The following is a 26,186-nucleotide window of genomic DNA, read 5'->3' as shown; positions in this document are numbered from 1 at the left end:
GAGTAGGAGGGCTTATCACCAAAATTTAAAAGAGCTTGGAAAGCTTTCTCTTGGAACCTGCTTAGGCATAGTTAAATGCATTTGTATATTCACAGAGACTACAAAAAAGAAATAACTAGTGTCTTTTTTGCTCTTTATACTGGCAAATGTTCTCCTTTGAGATTATAATTTCATAACTGCTTCCTACAATTTAATGAAAGGACAGGTTGCCTAACTTTAACTGTGTTCCTTCGAGTGGTTCTCTGTGAATTTACAGAATTACTGCACCTATAGAAGCTACAACGGAAGCTTTTCTAAGCTCTAATTTTTCAAGTTTTAGTGGTACTTCACCACTACTTCTGAGGACATAAAACACGCCCTGGCCGGTGGCTACCCAGTCCCTACACCACCGTAGCAGGTAGAGAGGAGGAAGTTTGCATATATTAAGGAAGGAACTGGTAGATTTGTATGAATTCACAGAGGATCACTCAACGAAACATTTACAGCTAAGCAACCTGTCCTTCTTCATGGTCTCTGTGAAATCACATAAGTGGAATCTGAGGTGATGAAAGGGGGCAAGTATTCAAATCAACACAGGATAGGTACAAGAAAAAGTTCATTGGAGTAATTCAATAGAATAGTGCCACAGAGCAAGTGCTGAAGGTGGAGGACTCTGAAGTGAGGCCCAAGGCAACTGTGCCTCGAGGTAGTTACAGGACCCTGCTGCCAAATCAGAGCAATAAAACAGAGAAAACAAAGTTAGTGCATTTTGGCTAGCTTTTCTTTTCCTTTTTCTCCTTGTAGGTATCAAAGGAGATACCTTTTCAAGGATTACAAGAACAAGAGTAAGTGCCACAGTACGAAGAAGGGATCTATCCCATTATATTTTTCATTATTTTTTCAATAAACATGTGACAAAATAAACATCTGTCCCCTGCATTATTGTATAGGGAAGAACAAATACAAAGTAAGGTGCAGAGGCATTGTCAATGCGACAGAGAACCAACCTTCCAAAGGCATCTCTGAGATATCCAATGGATTCGACTGGCCTGCACCTGGCCCCATAATGAAGAGGGTGGCCTCCTGCAGTGGTCGAAAAGCCTGTAAAGCTCCTCTGGATTGAGTCTCCACTTGTGAGGAGCATTGTGGGATCTGTAGAGCCAGTTGGCAAGTTTTCTTTTTAGGATTTGGAGAATGGCATGAAATTTGATAAGTCAGTATGTCCATATTCATTATATCCAGTAATTTTATAAGCATGATATTCTCTAGTTGGAATCATTTCGTTTCCAAAGTTTTGCGAAAGTTAATCTTGCTGCTGTCATCATATCAGACAAAATTTTATCTTGATTTTGGGCTAATGCAAAGTAAAACATATCTAATAAAATATTCTTGCTTAAACTTGAACCTTATTTTCAAAATTTGTTGTATTGTTTTATAAATGTCTTTCCAGAAGTTTCTAGCTTTTACACAGTTCCACCACATATGCAGAAAGGACCAAAGGACCCTGTGTGTGCTTTACATTTCCAGCACCTACTGTCGCTGTTTTTTTAAAAAAAAAAATTGGACATTTTTTGTGGAGTGAGATAAAATATTTTTATCCAGTTTTTAAAAAATCCATTGAATAAGTATATTTCAAATTTTTATTCCAAATTTCTTCCCACTTGTCTAATTGTATGGTATGACCTATATCTGCTGCCCATTTCACCATGCAAGCTTTGAGGCTTTTCTCTTCAGTTTCCCATTCTAATATTTTTGGTATAAAATTTTAATAATTTGCTTGTCTTTTTTCATTAATTTGTCCCAAAATGTTTCTTTGGTTTCAAAGCCACATATTTTATCTTCTTTGTAACTTTCCTTTACTTGCCAATATTGGAACCAATTGATATTTTCCGATTTATTTATTTCCTCATGTTTTTTAGTGTGATCTCTTCTCCTTTGTTTATAGTTAATAAATCTTTATATGCCAGCACTGCTCAGGTGGCAATTCTCTTTTGTGTCTTGCTTCTATTGGAGATATCCATAGCAGAATTTTTGAGTATAATCTGTTTTTATATTTATTTCAAATTTTAATTAGGGCAGATCTAATGAAATGATTTCCTTTTTTTTCAATGTTAAGCTTGTCAAACCATAAATATGAGTACCACCCATTTTGGAGATTAAACCCTCTAGTGCTAGAAGTCTTGTTTTCTTTACTGTTGACCAATCTTTTACCCATTGTAATGCCGCCGCTTCAAAATAAAGTTTTAAATCTGGAAGTGCTAGTCCTCCCCTTCTTTTGTGATCAATAAGATTATTGTATTTAATTCTTGCTTTTTCCCATTTCATATAAAATTTCTTATACCTTTAGACCATTTATTAAAGTAAAAAAATATTTCTGATTACTGGTACAGTTTGAAATAAAAAAGCATTTTTGGTAAGACATTCATCTTGATTATTGAGATTCTCCCCAACAAAGATAAATTCATATATTTCCATGTGTCCCAATCTTTTTTAATTTGTCTCCATTTTTCTTCATAATTATTTTTTACCAAGTGTGTGTTACTTGCTGATATAATTACCCCCAAATATTTTACTTTGTTGGCTATAGAGATCTCCGTGCATTCTTGTATTTCCCTCTGCTTTTATTTAAATTTTTTGATGGAATTTTTGTTTTTAGTTTGTTAATCCTAAATCCAGCTAATTCCCCGAGTTCTTCAATTTTTCTTGTCCATTTAGTTAATGAAATTGCTGGCTCTTCCACTATACATACGTCATCCGCAAAGGCTCTCACTTTAAAATTAAATTTACCGACAGATAGATCTTTAAGTTCCGAGTCTTTGCTTATTGCTTTAAGTAATATTTCTAGAATTAGTATAAATAGCAATGGAGAGATGACAGCCTTGTCTCGTTCCGTTCTTGATGTGAAATTTAGATGTCTCTCTTCCATTTATCATCAATGTGGCCTCTTGGGTTTTATATATTGCTTGAATCGCTGAGATAAATGGTACCAAAAGTCCATTTCTTTTAAATGGACTTTGGGTACCATTAAAAAACCCCAATTCATTTGGTCAAAGAAATAGTAATGTGACTTCTTTTTGTGTATTTGTTTCATAAAATTCAATGGTTTCTAATATAATTCTAATTCTATAATTGTCTTTTTGGTAGGAATCCAGATTGATCTTCCTATATCCACTCAATAAAAAAGGTTTTAAGTCTTTTAGCTGGAATGTTTGTAAAGATCTTAGAATCTATATTTAATAGTGATATAGGGCTATAGTTCTTTACATCTTTTGGATCACTATTTTCTTTGTGTATTACTATGATTTTGGCTTGGGTCCATGTTTGGGGTATTTTTTGTTGATCTAAAGCTTTATTCATAATTTCTTTTAGAAATGGGATTAATTCTTCTGAGAAGGTCTTATAATACGCAGCAGTAAAGCTATCTGGCCCTGGAGCTATACCAGTTTTCAATTTCCTAATTGCTAGTTTTATTTCATTTTCAGTAATAGGGCAATTTAATTCGTTTGTTTGTTAGTCATTTAGTCTTTGAAGTTTCCAATTTCCAAGATATTTGGAAATGTCTTCTTTTTTGTAACTTTCTTATACATTTTTTTTATAATAATTTCTGAATTGGTGCATTATTTCCCGATCTGTATTGTATATTTTCCCATTCACATATAATGTTATCATTTGTGGTTGTCTTTTTTGGTTTAGTTTCCTAGCTAACCACTTACTCAGTTTATTCGCATTTTCAAAATGATTTTGCTTAATGTATGTTAATTTTTTTCCTATTTGGTCGATTTGAATTGTATCTATTTGTTTCCTTAAGAACTTTAGAATTGATTTAATTTTTTCATCCTTAAGATTTCTTTTTAAAATATCTTCATTTGTTTTAATTTCTTCCATAATTTCTCTTAAGTTTTTATTTCTGTTCTTAATTCTGATTGAGTTTTGTTGAATGAATTGGCCTCTAATATAAGCCTTACTGGTATCCCATAACATCTCTACAGTTATTTCTTTGGTGTTATTTATTTCAAAGAATTCTTTTAGCAATATTTTATTTTTCTTAATATTATTTATTTAAGTAATCAATTTTTTGTTAAGTTTCCATCTATAAAGGGGGATTCAATTTTAAATTTAATCTCTAGTGGGCAGTGGTCTGAAATTGTTCTTGGTATTACCTTAATACAATCAATTTTTGTCATTACAGTTTTGGATACCCATGCCATGTCAATCCTTGACCAGGATTCATGCCTACCCAAATAGTAGGTATAATCTCTTTCATTTAGGTTTCTTACTCTCCAAGCATCTTGATTTGTCTCTTCTTCAATATTCTGAAATTTTAATTGATATTTCATCTCTCTAACTTCTAGCATATCTTGTTGTGCTTGGAGTTTTTTGCTCATCTCTTCCAGTTTATTCATTTTTGTTTCTATTTTTGTCTGTCAGTAATTTTGCTATTCTCTTTTTTTACATCTTATATATCATTTTGCAGTTTACTCATATTTTATTATTTGTATATCTTCTTTGATTTCCTTTTTTAGTTGTGACATTTCATTATACATTATTTGTTGTCATGTATCTAGCTTATCTTGTATTTTTTCTTGGTTTTCCTGCATTTTTTTAAATTTCAGCCATAATATCTTTCAGGCTTAAATCGTCTTGAATCAAGCCTCTTCTTGGAAAAATTTCCTTAGTTTTAGGGTTTGCTATCTCACTTATTTTATTGTCTCCCCCCTTTTTTCTTATTCTCAGGTAATTCTCTGTTTATTTTGACTTTTGTTTGATCTTTTTATATTTATCTACTGATGTTTTATTAGAGCTTAATGTCTTCTCTTCTATTCCTCTTTTACACTATGGTTTTCTACTACTCTTTGGGCCCAGTATTCTGTCTGTTGCGAAGCCCTCCTCTATCAGTCACCTCTGTATTTGATTCTCCTAGCTATCTTATCATTCCAGCAATTTGCTCAGTCCTTAAGATTTCTTCCTCCCTCTCTTCGGTGTTCTCTAGTCTCCTGGCAACGTTTCACACCTGTCTCCCTGCTATCTCTGTCTTCATTTCCACTCTTCTTCTCCACCTGTAATTACGCCACCCTGTTCTCCGCTCTTCTCTCTTCAACCCCGACTCTTCCCTTGGCTCTTCTGTGCCTTACCTCGTTTCTCCTTCTTCTTTGCCAACCTGCAGATCCACCGCCACTTTCTGCCACCTTCTCCGTCTTAGGATATTTCTTTACTACACTCACTTATCTCGTTTTCACCTTCCCTCTGCTTCTTCTCCACAGCTCTTCCTTCTTTCTGCTTTTATCCTCTGGACGTCTCTCTTTAGCCTATCAATTCTCTTTGGTTCCACAGTATGTTTTCTTCTTTTGTCACATCTCATCCCTTAATCTCTCCTTTCAAAATCTTTTCTTCCCCTTAGTACATGGGGAGTCTTTTTGCTTTAGTATGTTGTGTCACTCTCTCTCTATATTTTTTTGTAAATCTATGGGTCCTTGTGTTTCTTTGCACAGTTCTTGTTGATATAATGCAGTTAGTTGATCTGCAGTTAGATTTTCTAGTTAGTTGATCTGCAGTTAGATCTGCAGTTAGATTTTCCAGTTAGTTGATCTGCAGTGCCTTGTCTATTTCATCACTTCCTGGCTCCTTCACCCTCTTACTGGGGGAGCTGGTATGCTCTGTTGTTTCAATTATTACTAAGATATGACAGCTGCCGGCAAAAGAAATCTGCTCCAAGGTCAGCAAAGGCATTAATGATTCCCAACAGTCCACAATCTTGTCTCGTTAGTTTTGTTTCTCTTTCTTTCTCTTTGTTTCCTTAATCTCCTCCTCCCACTTCTCACAGCCTTTGTTACTTTTAAGGAACAAAATTAGCTTTGAGTTTTCGTTTGGAGCTTTTCTTACTTTCCTTTAATTTCTCTTTTCATCATTAATTATTGACATATAGGAACAGCTCACTTTTTTCTCGAAGTTCTGATTATTGTTGCTTACTTACAGTTATTGAAGCTTTGTTAAATTAAAATAGAGGAAGGTCGGACCTCTTTGCAGCTTTAAATTAGCCCGGACTGCCTCTGCCACGGTCTGCTGTCTCTGCGAGGGTTTCCTAGGGCACTTTGAACTGGCCTCCTTGGGGGAAGTCAGATGTTATTACAACACTAACACTAACACTAACCCCAAGTCCTAGAAGCACTTTAGTATAATTAATATTACTGCACACCGCACTATTTTTAATCCCATGCTCCTCCTGCCACTCCAGCACTTTTAACCCTGTACCCCATGGCGCTGGCCGGCCCAGTTTTAAAGTGTCTTGATGTATTGTTACTGTTGTTTGTTATTTGCTTAACTATTTGATTTGCTTTGTTTACTATTGTTGTGTTATGTTTTTTACTGTATTGTGTTGTGAGGCTTCAGCCTGTGTAAGCCGCATCGAGTCCTTCGGGAGATGCTAGCGGGGTACAAATAAAGTTAATAATAATAATAATAACAATAATAATTGACCAGGGATTATCTCTTTTGAGAGTTGCACATTATCCTGCTTCAATCTTCCTGGAGAGTGGGAGTGAAAAAACACTCCTGACGCTATGCAGGGCTGGATCTCTAAGAGAGCCCCCAGAGATCCGTGCGGTCCACCATCAAGCCTCTACTGGAAGTTGATTGACTTGTTCTTTATTCACTGTGAGAAGACTCTGAGGGCTTCTGTTGGTGGAGGACTGTGAGGATTTTACCACTACACAATTGGAACCGGAATGATGAGTGGGCCAGCCATACACGTCATCATCAATGTGGTACCAGGCCTCGATCTTTCTCAAGGTCAGAGGAATGTAGGATGGGTTCTTCCAAGAAGCCTGGAGTACTTCCAGGAGGTAGGGAGGAATGAGGTAAGTACTGCTTGAGGAGAGCTTCACCCTGAACTCTTTTGAAGACAGGATCATTGATAGTCTTTGAAACCTGTTTGACCACCATCCTGAGGGCTTTAGCCACCCTCATCATTAAGTCCAAGAAAGCTTGGACATTGTCTGTAGGTGATGGTAGGTAAATACAGTAGGTGCTGGCCTCTGGAGAGCGTTCTAGCCTTAGAGAGACCACAGAACTGGAAGCCACAGATTCAAGAGCCTTATGGTTATCCTTGGTGTGGTGAACAATCTTAATGTCCTGCAGGATGCCCAGGAGAAATTCTCTCTTTGTAGGAGCTGTGGGACCTTCTAGGGATTGAGATTTTTGGATGATTGATTGAGTCTGCATTTGTTATGGGAACAGTGGTTAGCACATTGATTTTACCAAGCGAACAGTCTGGCAGCCCATATCCACCTGAGGGGGAGTCATCTGTTCTGTTGGGAAGAGCTCCTGGCAAGCCAGTGGTCTTGGGTGGTGAGTCTTGGGACCACTGGGGCTCGACTGGTGCCCTGATTACAGTGTGAGTAGATCTAAGAGGGGACTCCTGTAGTTCACCATCAGAGAGAGACTCAAGAGGATTGTGGGAGTTGGGTGAGCAGGAGTGACAGTGATGAGTTGTGAGAGGAAGCAGTAGATGAAGCCATCTGCTCTGCTCTGAAAGTTTGCTGGATCTTACTTCTCTTGGCAGGTCTGACTCCAAGGACTTTTCTGGCATTGGAGGGACAGCCAGCAAGATCATGGTTTAAGGTGCCTCCGACTCTGGCTTTTTCGTCTCCTCATAGATGCACTATAGACTTTTCTCATAAATAAGGGTGATGGCAGAGTTGCCATGATCAAGCATGTCAAACATATGGAGACTATGGAGCCCGATGTCAATGGGACCAAGGAAGGTGCCAGTAGCAAGTGTCTGTCTTTTACCTTGATGGCCTCAAAGTCTTCAAAGGTTTTGAAGTCTTTAAGGTCATAGACAACTTGGATAGAATTGCCAAGGGGATAATGGATGTCGATGGAGCCAAAGCCTGTTGTTAGGGCAGTGCTTTAAGCCTGGCTTCCCTGTTTTCCTGGCTTGCACCATGAAGGCTTGATAATGGATGCAGGGGCCTGCAACATGGCTTTGTTCAAAGCAAAGACACTTTGGATGGCCATCAAAGTCTTTTATCTTCACGGCACACTGGACACAATGTTTGAACCATGTGGTGGACATCTTGGTGAGAGAAAAGGAAAAAAAATGTGAGGAGCACAAAGGCAAGAGCAGGAGCCAAGGCGCCTTTTATGCCTTGGGGAGAAGTGAGTGAGGTTACCACCAAAACCTGAAAAAATTAGAGCTTAGGAAAGCTTCTGTTGGAGCCTGCGCAGGCATAGTAAACTACTTGTGTGATTTCTAAGAGACCACAACAAAGCCCTTTTAAAGACAGGACAAATTCAAACAGTTCTTTGTTTTGTACTTTTCAAGTATGATGAGTATCCTAAAATGCTTGAGACACAAAGGATCTTGGAATATTTGAATATATGGTACATAATAAGAAATCCTGAGGATGGGAATACTAAATTCAAATTCAAATCCATGACAAGCTTTCTGAAGAAGCTAAAATAGAAGCACAAGGCTTCATTGGCTGAGGAAATAACAATAGTGCTGCAGCAGTAACAATGGGTGAGATTGAAGATAGGCTGAACAACGGTGTAGGTGCTTATTAGGAACCCCTGGTGGCACAATGGGTTAAATCCTTGTGCTGGCAGGACTGAAGACTGACAGATTGGAGGTTTTATTCCAGGCAGTGTAGATGAGCTCCCTGTCAGCTCCAGCTCCCCATGTGGGGACATGAGAGAAGCCTCCCACAAGGGTGGCAAAACATCAAAACATCTGGGTGTGCCCTGGGCAATGTCTTTGCAGATGGCCAATTCTCTCACCAGAAGTGACTTGCAGTTTCTCAAGTCGCTCCTGACATGGAAAAAACTGCATACTCCATACTAAGCAGCCTGGAAAGTAAGAAGCTTTGTGCAGAAGAACCTAAAAGAAGTGCCAATGCCCTATAAAGCAACCATTGTGGGGAAGTGTAGAAAAAAGGCCACTGCTACAATTTTTCAGCCCAAGTATTTTACCAGATCAAAGCAGCACTGTAACTGAGAAGACTGATGTTGACTAGTGAACAAGCTGACCTGGATATTCAAGGTTTTTTGGTCAAAATTCTTTTGTTGCTTATGCTTATATGTGATATATGGCTAAGCCCCATTCACTACTATCTCTGGAAACCTTTTTTTAACTAAAGGGGAGAGTATGAATACTATAAACGAACTAAATATATTTATGTATACAATAAATGGGGCCTGAATACCTTAAAGGCATCAGATCCTGTCTGATCTTAAAAGTTAAACAGAGATGGGACTTGTTTGTACAAATTGAGACTACCAACTAATACCAGGTTGATGTGGTGGAGCTTTGTTTTGTTAAAGATTTGGACTGCGGCATGGAGGAGGAGAGGTGTTCCACTAGCCGAGGGGCCCCCATAGAGGTCATGGTGGGGAGGGGGAGATGCGGAAAAAGGAGACCTCAAATTCGGCTTAATTCGGACCGCTTATCTACATTAATAATCCCAAACCGGTCTCCTAAGGTAAATTGGTGTAACCAGGTTGGCGGGCCCTTTGGATTGCAGGTGGTGCTTTTGAACGCCAGATCTGTCAACGGAAAAACGACCTTTATCCAGGATCTAATCCTGGATGAGCGGGCAGATCTGGCGTGCATCACGGAGACCTGGTTGGATGAAGCTGGAGGCGTGAATCTTACCCAGCTTTGTCCTCCAGGCTTCTCCGTACAGCACCAACCGAGATCCGGAGGACGGGGAGGCGGGGTCACAGTGGTCTATAGATTCCATCCATCTGACCAGGAGTCCCATCCCGCAGACCACAAATTTTGAATGTGTCCACCTGAGGGTGGGTGACCGGGACAGAATAGGGATTCTGCTAGTGTACCGTCCACCTCGCTGCACTACAGTCTCCCTACCTGAGCTAGCGGGGGTAGTCTCGAGCCTGGCGTTGGAGTCTCAACGGCTTCTCGTGCTGGGAGACTTCAATATCCATGCCGAGGCGACTCTCACAGGAGCGGCTCAGGACTTCATGTCTGCCATGGCAACCATGGGGCTGTCCCAACAAATATCTGGCCCCACCCACTGTGCTGGACATACATTGGACTTGGTTTTCTGCCAGGGATGGGAGCAGGGTGGCGGTGTGGAGGAGTTGTCCATCTCTCCGTTGCCATGGACTGACCACTTCCTGATCAGATTTAGGCTCACTGCGTCCCCTAACCTCTGCAAAGGTGGAGGACCCATTAAGATGGTCCGCCCCAGGAGGCTTATGGATCCGAATGGATTCCTGACGGCTCTTGGGGATTTGCCCGCCACCTCGGTAGGTGACCATGTCGAGGCCTTGGTCGCTCTCTGGAATGGGGAGATGGCCAGGGCAATTGACATGATCGCTCCGGAACGTCCCCTCTCAAGTAGCCGAGCTAAACCAGCTCCTTGGTTCACTGAGGAGCTGGCAGTGATGAAGCGAAGGAAGAGGGAACTAGAGAGCGTGTGGCGTTCGGATCCGAGCGAGTCAAATCGAACACGGTTTGTGTCCTTTTTAAGGGCATATGCCGCGGCAATAAAAGCCGCAAAGAAAACTTTCTTTGCGGCCACTATTGCATCTGCAAGGAACCGTCCGGCGGAGTTGTTCCGGATTGTCAGAGGTCTTTTAACTCCCGCCACTTTAGGCGGGAGCCCTGACAATTCGGCCTCGTGCTGCGAAGCATTTGCTCGGTTCTTTGCAGACAAAGTCGCTTTGATCCGTTCTGGGCTGAACACCATGTTAAATGCAGTCTCTGAGGATGTGACACGAGCACCTGCTTGTCCTATTTTGATGGATTCTTTTCAGTTTGTGAAGCCCGAGGATGTGGACAAGATACTTGGAGGAATGAGGCCCACTACGTCCATCCTAGACCCCTGCCCATCCTGGCTTCTGAAGGAGGCCAGAGGGGGATTGGCTGAGTGGGTAACGGTGGTGGTTAATGCCTCCCTTCGGGAAGGCAAGATTCCAGCGAGCTTAAAACAAGCTATTATAAAACCGCTGTTGAAGAAACCATCATTGGACCCCACTAAATTTGACAACTTTCGGCCTGTTTCCAATCTCCCCTTTTTGGGCAAAGTCATGGAAAGCGTGGTGGCCTCACGACTCCAGGTATTCTTGAGAGACACAGATTATCTGGACTCGGCACAGTCTGGTTTCAGACCGGGACATGGAACTGAGACGGTCTTGGTCGCCTTAGTGGATGATCTGCGCCGGGAGCTAGACAGGGGGAGTGTGTCCCTGTTGGTGCTCCTGGACCTCTCAGCGGCCTTCGATACCGTTGACCACGGTATCCTTCTGGGGCGCCTTGCGGAAATGGGCCTTGGGGGCACTGTTTGGCAGTGGCTCCGGTCATTTCTGGAGGGCCGCACCCAGAAGGTGTTATTGGGGGACACCTGTTCAACACCACAGCCTTTGACCTGTGGGGTTCCACAGGGCTCTATACTGTCCCCCATGCTGTTTAACATCTACATGAAGCCGCTGGGTGAGATCATCCGGAGTTTCGGGGTGCGGTGTCATCTGTACGCAGATGATGTCCAACTCTGTCACTCCTTCCCACCTGCTACTAAGGAGGCTGTCGAGGTCCTGAACCGGTGCCTGGCCGCTGTAATGATCTGGATGAGGGCGAAGAAACTGAAATTAAATCCAGACAAGACAGAGGTACTCCTGGCCAGTCGCAAGGCCGAACAGGGTATAGGGTTACAGCCTGTGCTGGATGGGGTCACACTCCCCTTGAAGGCGCAGGTTCGCAGCTTGGGTGGGACCCTGGATTCGTCGTTGAGCCTGGATCCCCAGGTTTCAGCGGTGACCAGGGGAGCATTTGCACAGCTTAGGCTCGTGCGCCAGCTGCGCCTGTACGTCGGGAAGTCTGACTTGGCCACGGTGGTACACGCTCTGGTCACATCCCGCCTTGACTACTGCAACGCTCTCTACGTGGGGCTGCCCTTGAAGACGGCCCGGAAGCTTCAGCTAGTCCAGCGCGCGGCAGCTATGTTACTAACAGGAGCGGGACGCAGGGAGCACACAACGCCCTTGTTGTTCCAGCTCCACTGGCTTCCGATCTGCTACCGGGCCCAATTTAAGGTGCTGGTGTTGGCCTACAAAGCCCTAAACGGTTCCGGCCCAAAATACCTTTCCGACCGCATCTCGGCCTATGAGCCCACGAGGGCCTTGAGATCGTCTGGGGAGGCCCTTCTCTCAATCCCGCCTGCCTCACAGGCACGTCTGGCGGGGACGAGAGAGAGGGCCTTCTCGGTGGTGGCCCCCCGGCTGTGGATCACCCTCCCTGTAGACATCAGACAGGCGCCCTCCCTTATGTCATTCCGCAAGAGCCTAAAGACATGGTTATTTGAGAAGGCATTTAACTAAGTGCTACAACAATTGGCAATGATGACTGGAACGGAATATGGATTACGAGATTGGTTTATGATTCTACGATGAGACGGCGCGGATGATTTAGTGTAATTATAGGATTGTTGTATTATTGATAGTTATGTTTGATACTTCGTTGTGCTATTGCTTTATTGTAAACTGTGTTTTTATATGTTGTACACCGCCGTGAGTCGCCCTAGGGCTGAGAACGGCGGTCAACAAATGCAGTAAATAAATAAATAAAATAAATAAATTAAAGTTGAAAAATGACTTGAAGGCACATAAATACCACATAATAAATACATATATACACATACCACTTTCTCCATATCAAAAATTTCTTCGTTTTTCTGTTTATGCAGCCGTTTCTTCTTGAAGTAAAGATCATTGAGGTGATTGGGAAGTTTTAACCCAGAGATGTTGATTCTGGTTGAAGTAGCAATGACAAACTTTTGATGAGCCCTGCGAAGTGGAACACGGTTGATTGCTAGAGGCCCTGAGTGGAGGAAAAATGTTGTTACTCAGCACCAGATAAAACAATTTTTCCTTCCCAACAATTATGAACTAACTTCTCTGTAAAGAAAACAGCTTAAATACTGAAATCTCTCCAGAAATATAATGTATTGAGTTTCAATATACTAATCCATTTATCTTTTTTCTAATAATTAATTTGTATAGATATATGTTATGTACACAGAGAAACAGTGAGATCAAATATGTAATAGATTGAGATTAAACTGAGATTACCAGACTATCCATATTAGACAGAATGACCAAAAAGATGGTGATATAAAAAAAACCTTCACTCTGGATTCCAGCGTTCCTCCCTGACCACATACACTTGCAATATGAGGACGGATGAATACCCCTGAGGACTGACTGCATGTCTGCCTAGTGGGTGCCAGCATTCCATCCCATCCAACTCCTCCAGCAACAGAAGGGCGGACGAATTAACCCGAGGACTGACTACTTTTCTGTCCAATGGATGCCAGGGTTCCGCCCCGACCACCCATCCAACCCCTCGAAGAGGAACGAATTCTCTCCAGAACTAATGGCTTGCCTGCCCTGTGGATGCCAGAGGTCCTCCCAGACCACATCCCGCAACTCGAGGAGGGATGGATCCCCCTGAGGACAGACGGCTTGTATACCCTGTGGATGCCAGCGTTCCTCCCAGACCACATATGCTTGCAACAGGACGGATGAATACCCCCAAGGACTGACTGCTTGTCTGCCCAGTGGATGCCAGCGTTTTATCACAAACAACCCCTCCAGCCACATGAGGATGGACAAATCCCCTGAGGACTGACCGCTTGTCTGGCCAATGGATGTCAGGGTTCTGCCCCGACCACCTCATCCAACCCCTCGAAGAGGGACGAATTCCCTCCAGAACTGATAGCTTGCCTGCCCTGTGGATGCCAGCATTCCACCCAACCAACCCCTACAGCAACAGGAGGACGGATGAATCCTGGGGACTTACTGCTTGTATTCCCAGTGGAGGCCACGGTTCCACCCTGACCACCTACTCCAACCACTCAAGAAGGAATGTGGGAACTGATGGCTTGCCAGCCCTGTGTATGCCGGCAGTTTTACCTGGCCACATCCTCCAACAACTTGAGGAGGGATGGATTCCCCTGATGACTGACTGCTTGTCTGCCCTGTGGATGCCAGAGTTCCTGCCCGATCATCGCATCTAGCAACAGGAGGACGGACGAGTACCTGAGAGGACTGACAACTTGTCTGCCAAGTGGATGCCAGCATTCCACCCCAACCACACCCTCCAGCAATAGGACAGACGAATCCCCCCGAGGACCTACTGCTTGTCTGCCCTGTGGATGCCGGAGATCCTCCCCAACCACCACTACCAACAACACGCTGAGGGACTAATCTCTCCGAGGACTGACCGGTTGTCTGCCCTGTGGATGCCACCGTTCCATCGCAACCACCCCCTCTAGCACCAGGATGGACAAATCCCCGAGGAATGACCACTTGTCCGCCCAGTGGATCCCAGCGTTCCACTACAACCACACTCTCTAGCAACAGGAGGATGGATGAATCCTGAAGACTGACCGCTTGTCTGCCCAGTGGGTGCCAGAGTTCCGTCCCGACCACTATCTCCAACCACTCGAAGAGGGGTGAATCCCATCAAGAAATGATGTCTTGCCGGCCCTGTGCATGTGTGGTGAACCCTTACCTTTAACAGTTAGGATATGGGCCTAGTAAAACCCCGGCAGCCATTTTAGATTAGGGAAACAGGGAGACATCATCTTAGGTTAGGTTTTCTTAGTGGGGGCATGTCCTTGTTAAGGAAGAAAAGGGTAGATGGTCAGGATTGGTTAGAATTGGGGGTGGGGGGGAGCCTAATATTTAGATAAAGAAAAAAAGGTACCTTTTTGAATTCTGAGGCTTGAGTTGGCAGTTGGGTTTTGACAGTTGGAGTTTAGGGATAGCAGTTAGGAATTGAAAAGGAAACAAGAAGGAAGTTTAGCTTGTGATGAATTCTTAATAGTTGCTTCAAGGAAGAACTATTGGTGTAAACAGACCCTGGAGAATTGGGCTGTTTGTATTGGAGAATCTGCTTAGTAGAATAATAAGAGTTTCTCAGTTTAAAGGTTTTGACTAGAACTTGTAATTCAAGCACTGAACTACTTCTGAAACCATCACATATTTGTACAGTGGCACTTAAACTTGTTAAATAAACATTTTGTTATAGTTACCTCTTTACCACAGCCTGTGTGTGAATGTCATTGACCCGTGACTGGCCATCCTGGACATTGGATTAGAGGGGACGTGGTTTTAAAAAGGGAATTTTCAGATATTTCCCCAATGCCCATATGTCATGATTTACTGCCATATTGGCCTATTTCTGCAGTAGGCCTATGTTCACAGAAAATGCTGATTGTTTGAGAAATCAGTGCTCCAAAGAAGAAGTTACTATTCAAGGATAACAGTATATCTGGACAAAACCAGCTAGCTGTTTGCTAGATAGAACCCCCAAGTTTCCCAGTCACTCTGAAGCCATGTTTGCAACAGACAGATAAGATACAGTCATGGTCAGAGAACAATGGACCATAGTTACGTTATAGTTGTGCCATTGTTAGGATCCCACGTGTGCTATAATGTCAATCAAAATCATAAACAACTAATGAACAACTGCATAGCTAGCTTAGACCAATGAAATGATTTGTCTTTGGGAACCAATGAAAATGTATATTCCATTTACTATAATTGCTCTGCCAATGAAAATGTATATTCCATTTACTATAATTGCCCTTGGGGGTTGCGACAAACCCTTTGATTGCATTCCTGCATGCCTGTTTGTCGTTATTGCTATGGCCACGCAATGATAAATAGTTTTTTGTAGTTTAAAGGATTCAACTTTCGTGGCGTCCATCCTTGCCCTCCCTATTGGAAAGGGGGATTCTGCCTTTTGGGAAATATTTTGGTTTTGTTGTCCCTACAGGATGAGATTGGATTTATAGTTTACCTTTCTTTAACGGATGGATCCTGATCCTTGGCACTTCCAATATACATCCCCATGGACTCCCCCCCCCCCCTTCCCCGGTTGCATCAACTCCTTAGACTATTTATGAACTTTTGCCCACTTTGGAAAACTTTTCTGAACTTTTTGCTAACTTTTTCTCCTCCCCATGGACTCTCGATATGATTAATGGACTTTCAATGGACTCTGGTGGGTGGGAAGGGCTTGTATGATTTCATTTCTCCCCCAATATGAATGTATCCCCCATGGTCCCTTGCATGCCCTTTCCCCTTCCCCATATCCTTATATGAAATATAAAATACAAAGTGCCACCTCTTTGTGAACCCAGCACTTAGGGCTACAGGAAAAACCTCACATTTCCTGAAGCTAACTAAATCCCCTGAAAAAAGGACTCAACAGAAACTCTTGCATGAACAATAGGACATTGGGCATTAAATTTGACAGCTCTGTTTTTCTATAAAATTTACTGTTTCACTTTGCATAATATGTCGGCTTTGGCAAATGAATGCAGTTTGACATCCGCTACAGATGGAATGAAATAAACAACTTTGTGGCATTTTCTTCAACCTTGGAGAGATTTATTTGGGAAAATTCAGGGGAAAATCTATTTTGGGTGCTTCTTTCTCACCAGGGTTAAAACGGATTCTCTTTGGTGGGTCTGATTGGTCTCTGTCTTCAAGGCAAAGACCCCCAAATTTGTGCTCGATATCTTCACTAACTTCCTGAGATCACTGCGAGCCACATAAATTACTGATAAAGACCAACCTTGGCACACAATGCCTTTCTCTAACAACCCGGGAACCACCAGATCACAAAGGTAGTATATAATAAAAGTGAGCGTTTGTATGTATCTGGGAGCTTTCTGATTGGTTGCTACTTTCAAAGGCTACTGTGACCAGCACGTGTGACAGACCTGCACCAAACTTGGTACACAAAAATCCCATTACCCCCTTTACGTCCTGGTGAGGTTTGGGGGAGGATGGAAAAAGGATTATGGTATTTGTACTTTCAAAACTTTTGGTTCCTACAGACCACTGTGGCCCCAAACATAGACCGACAAAGACCAAACTTGGCACAAAGAGCCTCCGAGACCCACTCTATATCTTATGGCAGCTTTCCAATAGGGGCCCATTTATCCCCCATGACCCCCTTTACGTCCTGGTGAGGTGTGGGCCCACAACCAAGACCAATAAAGACCAAATTTGGCACACAGTGCCCTCATGACCTGCTCTACATACTACTGCCATTTGGAGGAAGGCGGACCATGGATGATGGGACTTGAAGTACCTACACTCCGTGAGACCGCTGCGACCCTCAAAGACTGATCAAGAACCAGCTTGGCACTCAGAGCCCCCATCGCCAATTCAACATCTTGGTGCTGTTTCTAGGAGGATGGACTACAGATGATGGGACTTCAAATACCTTAACTTACTTCCTGAGACCGCTACAACCCTCATCCAATGACTGATAAAGTCCAAACTTGGCACACAAACCCCGATGACCCCACTCTCCTGGTGCAATTTGGCAGACGATGGACCAGTAACTTCACTCACTTCCCAAGACCACTGTGACTCTCATCCAATGACTGATCAAGACCACACTTGGCTAACAGAGCCCCCATTGCCCACTCTACATCCTGCTGCGGTTTGGAAGAATTTGGAGATGGATGATGGGACTTGCAGTTACTTCACTTACTTCCTGAGACCACTGAGAACCTCGCCAATGACTGATCAAGACCAAACTTGCCACAGAGCCCCCATGACCCACTCTACATCCTGGTGCACTTTTGAGGACAGACCTTGGATGATGGGACTTGCAGTACCTCCACTCCCTTACCAAGACTGCTGCAAACCTCATCTAATGACCAGACTTGACACACAGAGCCCACATGACCCACTCTACATCCCTGTGCTGCTTGGAGGAGGATGGACAATGGATGATGGGACTTGCAGTACCTCCACTCACTTTCTGAGACCACTGTGACCCTCATCCAATGACAGATCAAGACCAAACTTGACACACAGAGCCCCCATGAACCACTCTCCATCCTGGTGCAGTGTGGAAGAGGATGGACCACAGTTGATGAGACCCGCAGTACCTTCACTAATTTCCTGAGACCACTGTGACCCATATAAATAACAGATAAAGACCAACCTTGATACACAATTCCTTTCTCAAATAACCCGGGCAGCGCCAGGTCCGCAAGCTAGTTATCAATAAAGACCAAGCTAGGTACAGAGAGCCTCCATAGCAAATGCAACATTCTGGTGTGGTTTGGGGGATGATGGACTATGGATGATAGTACATGCAGGACCTTCACTCACTTTCTGAGGCTTTCTTCCAATGACTAAGCAAGACCAAACTTGACACACAGAGCCCCCATAATCTATGTTACATCCTGGTGCAGTTTCAAGGAGGATAGACCATGGATGATGGGACTTGAAGTTCCTTCACTCATTTCCTGAGACCGTTGCAATCCTCAACCAATGGCCGATCAAGACCAAACTTGGCACACAGAGCCCCATGGCCCACTCTACATCCTAGTGCAGTTTAAAGGATCATGGACCAATCTTGGCACAGAGTGCCCCCATGGCCACTCAACATTCTTGTGAGGTTTGGCGGAGAACAGACCACGGATGATAGGATGTTGAAGTACTTTCACTCACTTCCTGAGACCGCTGTGACCATCATCCAATAACTGAATAAGACCAAACTGGGCACACGGAGCCCCCATGACCCTACTCTCTATCCTGGTGCAGTTTGGCAGAGGATGGACCATGAATGATTAGACTTCAAGTAACTTCACTCACTTCCCGAGACCACTGCAACACTCACCCAATGACTGATCAAGACCACACTTGGCTCACAGAGCCCTCATGACCCACTCTATAATAATAATAATAATAATAATAATAATAATAATAATAATACTTTATTTATACCCCGCTACCATCTCCCAAGGGCCTCGGTGAGGCTTACATGAGGCCGAGACCACAATACATCAATACATGCAATAACAACCGCAATACAAAGCAAAATACAAATACTAAGCAATTAAAAATAAAACTCATACATAAATAGCATAAACATTGAACAATAGAACAAAACACATTTAAAATCTATGGCCGGGCAAAATGCAATTAAAGTTAAAAAAAAATAGTGCTGGGCATGAACAAAATAGAGGAGGTAGGTCATCCTGGTGCCATTTGGAGGAGAATGGACCATTGAAGATGGGACTTGCAGTACCTTTGCTAACTTTGCTAATTTCCTGAGACCACTGTGAGCCACATAAATAACTGATAAAGACCAAACTTGGCACACAATGTCTTTCTGAAATAACCTAGGCACCGCCGGGTCCCCAAGCTACTCTATATCTATTTATATATATAATAAAAGAGAGTGTTTGTATGTATGTGGCGGGAGTGTACATCTGATTACAGTTTAGAGGAGGATGGACCATTGATGATGGGACTTCCAGTCCCATCACTCACTTTCTGAGACCGCAGTTAACCTCATCCAATGACTGATCAAGACCAAAATTGGCACATAGTCTTCTCATGACCCACTTTACGTCCTGGTGTGGTTTGGCCAGGGATTATGGGACTTGCAGTAGCTTTGCTAAATTCCTGAGACCACTGCAACCCTCATCCAATTACCGAAAAAGACCAAACTTGGCACACTGAGTCTCCATGATGCTCTCTACATCCTGGTGCGGTTTGGGGGAGGATGCACCATGGATGATGGGACTTGCAATACCTGTACTTCCTTCCTGAGACCATTACAACTCCCAACAGTGATGGATCAGGATCACAATTTGCACAGAGAGCCTGCATGACCCACTCTACATCCTGGTGCGGTTTGGAACTTCGGTACATGGGATGTACGGACACTAACGGACAACAGTGACAGTGAACGCCCCGAACGCAGAACTGCCATCATTGCAAGGGAGCTGGGACGCTATGCGGAGGACAAAAGTGTGGCGGTGTGGCGGGAGGAGTATGTGCCAGCGTTCTGATTGGCTGCCACTGTGGAGCTATTTCCATATGGTCTCTGATTGGCCAGCTTCAATAAGAGCCCCTGGTGGAGAAAAGAGTGCATGACAGAAAAGGGGACATGAGAAGGAAATTTGCATATGGTCTCTGATTGGCCACCCTCAATTCCAAGATTCCGAGATGACAGAGAGGAAAGGAAAAGGCCATGGGGCTCTGTCAGAAAATTACCAATACAGACAAAACTTGGCACACAAAGCCCCCATGACCCACTCAACATCCTACTGCAGTTTGGAGGAGGATGGATCATGGATGATGGGACTTGCAGTACCATCACTCACTTTCTGAGGCCGCTGTTTACCTCATCCAAAGACTGATCAGGACCAAACTTGGCACATAGACCTCTCATGACCCACTTTACGCCCTGGTGGAACAGGGATGGAACATGGATTATGGCCAGGGATGGAACATGGATTATGGGACTTGCAGTACCTTTGCTCAATTCTTGAGACCACTGCAACCCTCATCCAATTACCAATAAAGACCAAACTTAGCTCACTGAGTCTTCATGACGCACTCTACATCCTGCTGCGGTTTGGAGGGGGATGCACTATGGACGATGGTACTTGTAATACCTGCACTCCCCTCCTAAGACCATTACAACTGCCAACAATGATGGATCAGGACCACCATTCACAGAGAGAGCCCGCATGACCCACTCTACATCCTGGTGCGGTTTGGAAGAATTTGACAATGGATGATGGGACTTGCAGTCACTTCACTCACTTCCTGAGACCACTGAGACCCTCATCTAATGTCCGATCAAAACCAAACATGGCACACAGAGCCCCCATGACCCATTCTACATCCTGGTGCACTTTCGGGGAGGATAGACCATGGATGATGGGACTTGAAGTATCTCTACCTGCTTTCTGAGATTGCTGCGACCCTCAACAATGACTGAACAGCACCAAACATGGCACATAGACCTCTCATGACCCACTTTACTCCCTGGTGTGGTTGGACTGTGGATCGAGCATGGGTTATGGGACTTGCAGCTTCGCTCAATTCCTAAGACTACTGCAACCATCATCCAATTTCTGATAAGGACCAAACTTGGCACACCGGGTCTCCATGATGCACTCTACATCCTGGTGCCGTTTGGAGGATGATGCACCATGGACGATGGGACTTGCAGTACCTTCACTCCCTTAGTGAAACCACTGAGACCCTCATCCAATGACTGATGAAGACCAAACTTAGACATAGCGCCCCCATAACCCACTCTACATCCTGCTGCAGTTTGAAGGAGGATGGGTTTTGGATGATGGGACTTGCAGTACCTTCACTCACTTACTGAAACCACTGCCACCCTCATCCAATGACTGATAAAGAAGAGACTTGGCACACAGAGCCCCCATGACCCACTCTATATCCTGTTGCCATTTGGAGGGTGGACCATGGGTGATGGGACTTCAAGTACCTTCACTCACTTCCTAAAAACAATGCAATCATCATCCAATAAACAATAATGACCAAACTTGGCATACAGAACCGCCATTATCCACTTTCTCTAATAACCCGGGCAGTGCCGGGTCCCCAAGCTAGTCTATATCTATATCTATATCTATATCTATATCTATATCTATATCTATATCTATATCTATATATATAATAAAGAAGAGTGTTTGTATCGGAATTGTGGAGGGCGGTGTATGTGCCGGCTTTCTGATTGGCCAGCCTGAAAGTTCCAAGACTGGCTGCTGCTGTGGTGCTATTTGCATATGATCCCTGATTGGCCTGCTTCAACGGAGCCCCTGGTGGAGAAAAGGGTTCATGACAGTAACAGGGACATAACAGAAGGAAATTTGCATATGGTCTCTGATTGGCCAGCCTCAATTCCAAGATTCCGAGATGAGAAAGAGAGGAAAGGAAAGGCCAGGGGCTCTGTCAGAAAATTACCAATACAGACCACACTTTGCAAACAGAGCACACAAGACCCACTCGACATCTTACTGCAGTTTGGAGGAGGATGAACCATGGATGATGGGACTTGCAGTACCATCACTCACATTCTGAGACCGCTGTTAACCTCATCCAATGACTGATCAGGACCACACTTGGCACATAGACCTCTCATGACCCACTTTACGTCCTGGTGTGGTTTGGCTGGGGATGGACCATGGATTATGGGACTTGCAGTACCTTTGCTCAATCCTTGAGAGCACTGCAACCCTCATCCAATTAGCGATAAAGATCAAACTTGGCACACTGAGTCTCCATGATGCACTCTACATCCTGGTGCAGTTTGGAGGAGGATGCACCATGGATGATGGGGCTTGCAATACCTGCACTCCCTTCCTACGACCATTACAACTGCCAACAATGATGGGTCAGGACCACAATTTACACAGAGAGCCTGCATGACCCATTCTACATCCTGGTGCGGTTTGGAAGAATTTGTCAATGCATGATGGGACTTGCAGTCACTGCACTCACTCCTTGGGACCGAGACCCTCGCCAATGACTGATCAAGAGCAAACTTGGCACACAGAGTCTCCATGACCCACTCTACATCCTGGTGCACTTTCTAGGAGGACAGACCATGGATGATGGGACTTCAAGTACCTCCACTCCTTTCCCAAGATTGTTGCAACCCTCATTAATGACCAATCTAGACCAAACTTGGCACACAGAGCCCCCATGACCCACTCTACATCCTGCTGCAGTTTTGGAGGAGGGTTGACCATGGATTATGGGACTTGCAGTATGTTTACTCACTTACTGAAACCACTGTGACCCTACTCCAATGACTGATCAAGACCAAACTTAGCACACAGAGCCCCCATGACCCACTCTACATCTTGGTGCAGTTTGGAGGAGGACAGACCGTGGATGATGGGACTTCAAGTACCTCCACTTCCTTCCCAAGATTGCTGCAACCCTCATCCATAGACCAATCTAGACCAAACTTAGCACACAGAGTCCCCATGGCCCACTCTACATCCTGCTGCAGTTTGAAGGAGGATGGACTTTGGATGATGGGACTTGCATTACCTTCCCTCACTTACTGAAACCACTACCACCCTCATCCAATGGCTGATAAAGACCAAACTTGGCACACAGATCCCCCATGACACACTCTATATCCTGCTGCTGTTTGGAGAAGGGTGGACCATGGATGATGGCACTTCAAGTACCTTCACTCACTTCCTGAAAACAATGCAACCATCAGCCAATGACCAAGAAAAACCAAACTTGGCATAGAGAACCACCATTAGCCACTTTCTCTAATAACCCGGGCAGCGCCGGGTCCCCAAGCTAGTATATAATAAAGAAGAGTGTTTGTATGCGACGTAGGGCAGAGGTAGGTAGGATGTAGGGCAGACGTGTTTGACAGCTTTCTGATTGGCCAGCCTGAAAGTTCCAACATTCTGATTGGCTGCCGCTGTGGTGCTATTTGCATATGGTCTCTGATTGGCCAGCTTCAATAGGAGCCCCTGGTGGAGAAGAGGGTTCATGGCAGAAACGGGGCATAACAGAAGGAAATTTGCATATGGGCTCTGATCGGCCAGCCTCAAATCCAACATTTCGAGATAACAAAGAGAGGAAAGGAAAGGCCGGGGGCTGGGTCAGAACACTCCCAATACAGAACAGACTTGGCACACAGAGCCCCCATCACCCACTCTACATCCTACTGCAGTTTGGAGGAGTATGAACCATGGATGATGGGACTTGCAGTACCATCACTCACATTCTGAGACCGCTGTTAACCTCATCCCATGACTGATCAGGACCAAACTTGGCCTCTCATGACCCACTTTACGTCCTGGTGTGGTTTGGTCGGGGATGGACCATGGATTATGGTACTTGCAGTACCATTGCTCAATTCTTGAGACCACTGCAACCCTCATCCAATTACCGATAAAGACCAAACTTGGCACACAGAGCCCCCATGACCCACTCTGCATCCTGCTGCAGTTTGAAGGAGGATCGACTTTGGATGATGGGACTTACAGTACCATCACTCACATTCTGAGACCACTGTTAACCTCATCCAATGTCTGAACAGGACCAAACTTGCCACATAGACCTCTCATGACCCACTTTACGTCCTGGTGTGTGTTTGGCTGGGGATAGACCAAGGATTATGGGACTTACAGTACTTTTGCGCAATTCCTGAGACCACTGCAACGCTCATCCAATTACCAATAAAGACCAAACTTGGCACACTGAGTCTCCATGACGCACTCTACATCCAGGTGCAGTTTGAAGGAGGGTGCACCATGGACGATGGGACTTGCAATACCTGCACTCCCTTCCTAAGACCATTACAACTGCCAACAATGATGGATTAGGACCACAATTTACACAGAGACCCAGCATGACCCACTCTACATCCTGGTGCGGTTTGGAAGAATTTGACAATGGATGATGGGACTTGCAGTCACTTCACTCACTTCCCGAGACCACTGAGACCCTCGCCAATGACTAATCAAGACTAAACTTGGCACATGGAGCTCCAATGACCCACTCTACATCCTGGTGCAGTTTGGAGGAGGATAGACCATGGATGATGGGACTTCAAGTACCTCCACTCCCCAAGACTGCTGCAAAACTCATCTAATGACCAATCAAGACCAAAGTTGGCACACAGAGCCCCCATGACCCACTGTACATCCTGCTGCAGTTTTGGAGAAGGGTGGCCCATGGATGATGGAACTTCCAGTACCTTCACTCACATTCTGAGACCTCTGCAAACCTCATCCAATGACGGATCAACACCAAACTTGGCACATAGACCTCTCATGACCCACGTTACGTCCTGGTGTTGTTTGGAAAAATTTGGAGATGGATGATGGGACTTGCAGTACCTTTGCTCACTCACTGAGACCACTGAGACCCTCGCCAATGACTCATCAAGACTAAACTTGGCACATGGAGCTCCAATGACCCACTCTACATCCTGGTGCAGTTTGGAGGAGGACAGACCATGGATGATGGGACTTCAAGTACCTCCACTCCCTTCCAAAGATTGCTACAACCCTCTTCTAATGACCAATGAAGACCAAACTTGGCACATAGAGCCCCCATGATCCACTCTACATCCTGCTGCTGTTTGAAAGAGGATGGACTTTGGATGATGGGACTTGCAGTACCTTCACTCAGTGACACCACTGCCACCCTCATCTAATGACTGATAAAGACCAAACTTGGCACACAGAGCCCCCATGACCCACTCTATATCCTGCTGCTGTTTGTAGGAGGATGGCCCATGGATGATGGGACTTGAAGTACCTTCACTCACTTCCTGAAAATAATGCAGCTGTTATCCAAAGACCAATAAAGACCAAACCTGACATACAGAACCACCATTACCCACTTTCTCTAATAACCCGGGCAGCGCCGGGTCCCCAAGCTAGTATATAATAAAGAAGAGTGTTTGTATGCGACGTAGGGCAGAGGTAGGTAGGATGTAGGGCGGACGTGTTTGACAGCTTTCTGATTGGCCAGCCTGAAAGTTCCAACATTCTGATTGGCTGCCGCTGTGGTGCTATTTGCATATGGTCTCTGATTGGCCAGCTTCAATAGGAGCCCCTGGTGGAGAAGAGGGTTCATGGCAGAAACGGGGCATAACAGAAGGAAATTTGCATATGGGCTCTGATTGGCCAGCCTCAAATCCAACATTCCGAGATAACAAAGAGAGGAAAGGAAAGGCCGGGGCCTGGGTCAGAACACTCCCAATACAGAACAGACTTGGCACACAGAGCCCCCATCACCCACTCTACATCCTACTGCAGTTTGGAGGAGTATGAACCATGGATGATGGGACTTGCAGTACCATCACTCACATTCTGAGACCGCTGTTAACCTCATCCCATGACTGATCAGGACCAAACTTGGCCTCTCATGACCCACTTTACGTCCTGGTGTGGTTTGGTCGGGGATGGACCATGGATTATGGTACTTGCAGTACCATTGCTCAATTCTTGAGACCACTGCAACCCTCATCCAATTACCGATAAAGACCAAACTTGGCACACAGAGCCCCCATGACCCACTCTGCATCCTGCTGCAGTTTGAAGGAGGATCGACTTTGGATGATGGGACTTACAGTACCATCACTCACATTCTGAGACCACTGTTAACCTCATCCAATGTCTGAACAGGACCAAACTTGCCACATAGACCTCTCATGACCCACGTTACGTCCTGGTGTTGTTTGGAAAACTTTGGAGATGGATGATGGGACTTGCAGTCACTTCACTCACTTCCTGAGACCACTGAGACCCTCGCCAATGACTCATCAAGACTAAACTTGGCACATGGAACTCCAATGACCCACTCTACATCCTGGTGCAGTTTGGAGGAGGACA

General features: G+C 44.6%; 1 protein-coding gene across 3 annotated transcripts in view; it reads right to left on the bottom strand.

The window, feature by feature from the left end:
* The window catches only part of LOC137095283 (large ribosomal subunit protein eL6-like), a 78,331-nt gene that overhangs the window by 9,055 nt on the left and 43,090 nt on the right, over positions 1-26,186 (bottom strand). For all 3 annotated transcript variants that reach the window (XM_067461737.1, XM_067461738.1, XM_067461739.1), the window contains one exon: positions 12,639-12,817. In XM_067461737.1, coding sequence (XP_067317838.1) covers positions 12,639-12,817 — 179 coding nt within the window. The remainder of the gene's footprint in view (positions 1-12,638; positions 12,818-26,186) is intronic.

Source organism: Anolis sagrei, chromosome Y (assembly GCF_037176765.1).
Source record: "Anolis sagrei isolate rAnoSag1 chromosome Y, rAnoSag1.mat, whole genome shotgun sequence".
Classification (NCBI taxonomy): Eukaryota; Metazoa; Chordata; class Lepidosauria; order Squamata; family Dactyloidae; genus Anolis; species Anolis sagrei.
The sequence above is the reverse complement of the archived record's forward strand: the minus strand, read 5'-3'. Positions and strand labels throughout refer to the sequence as shown.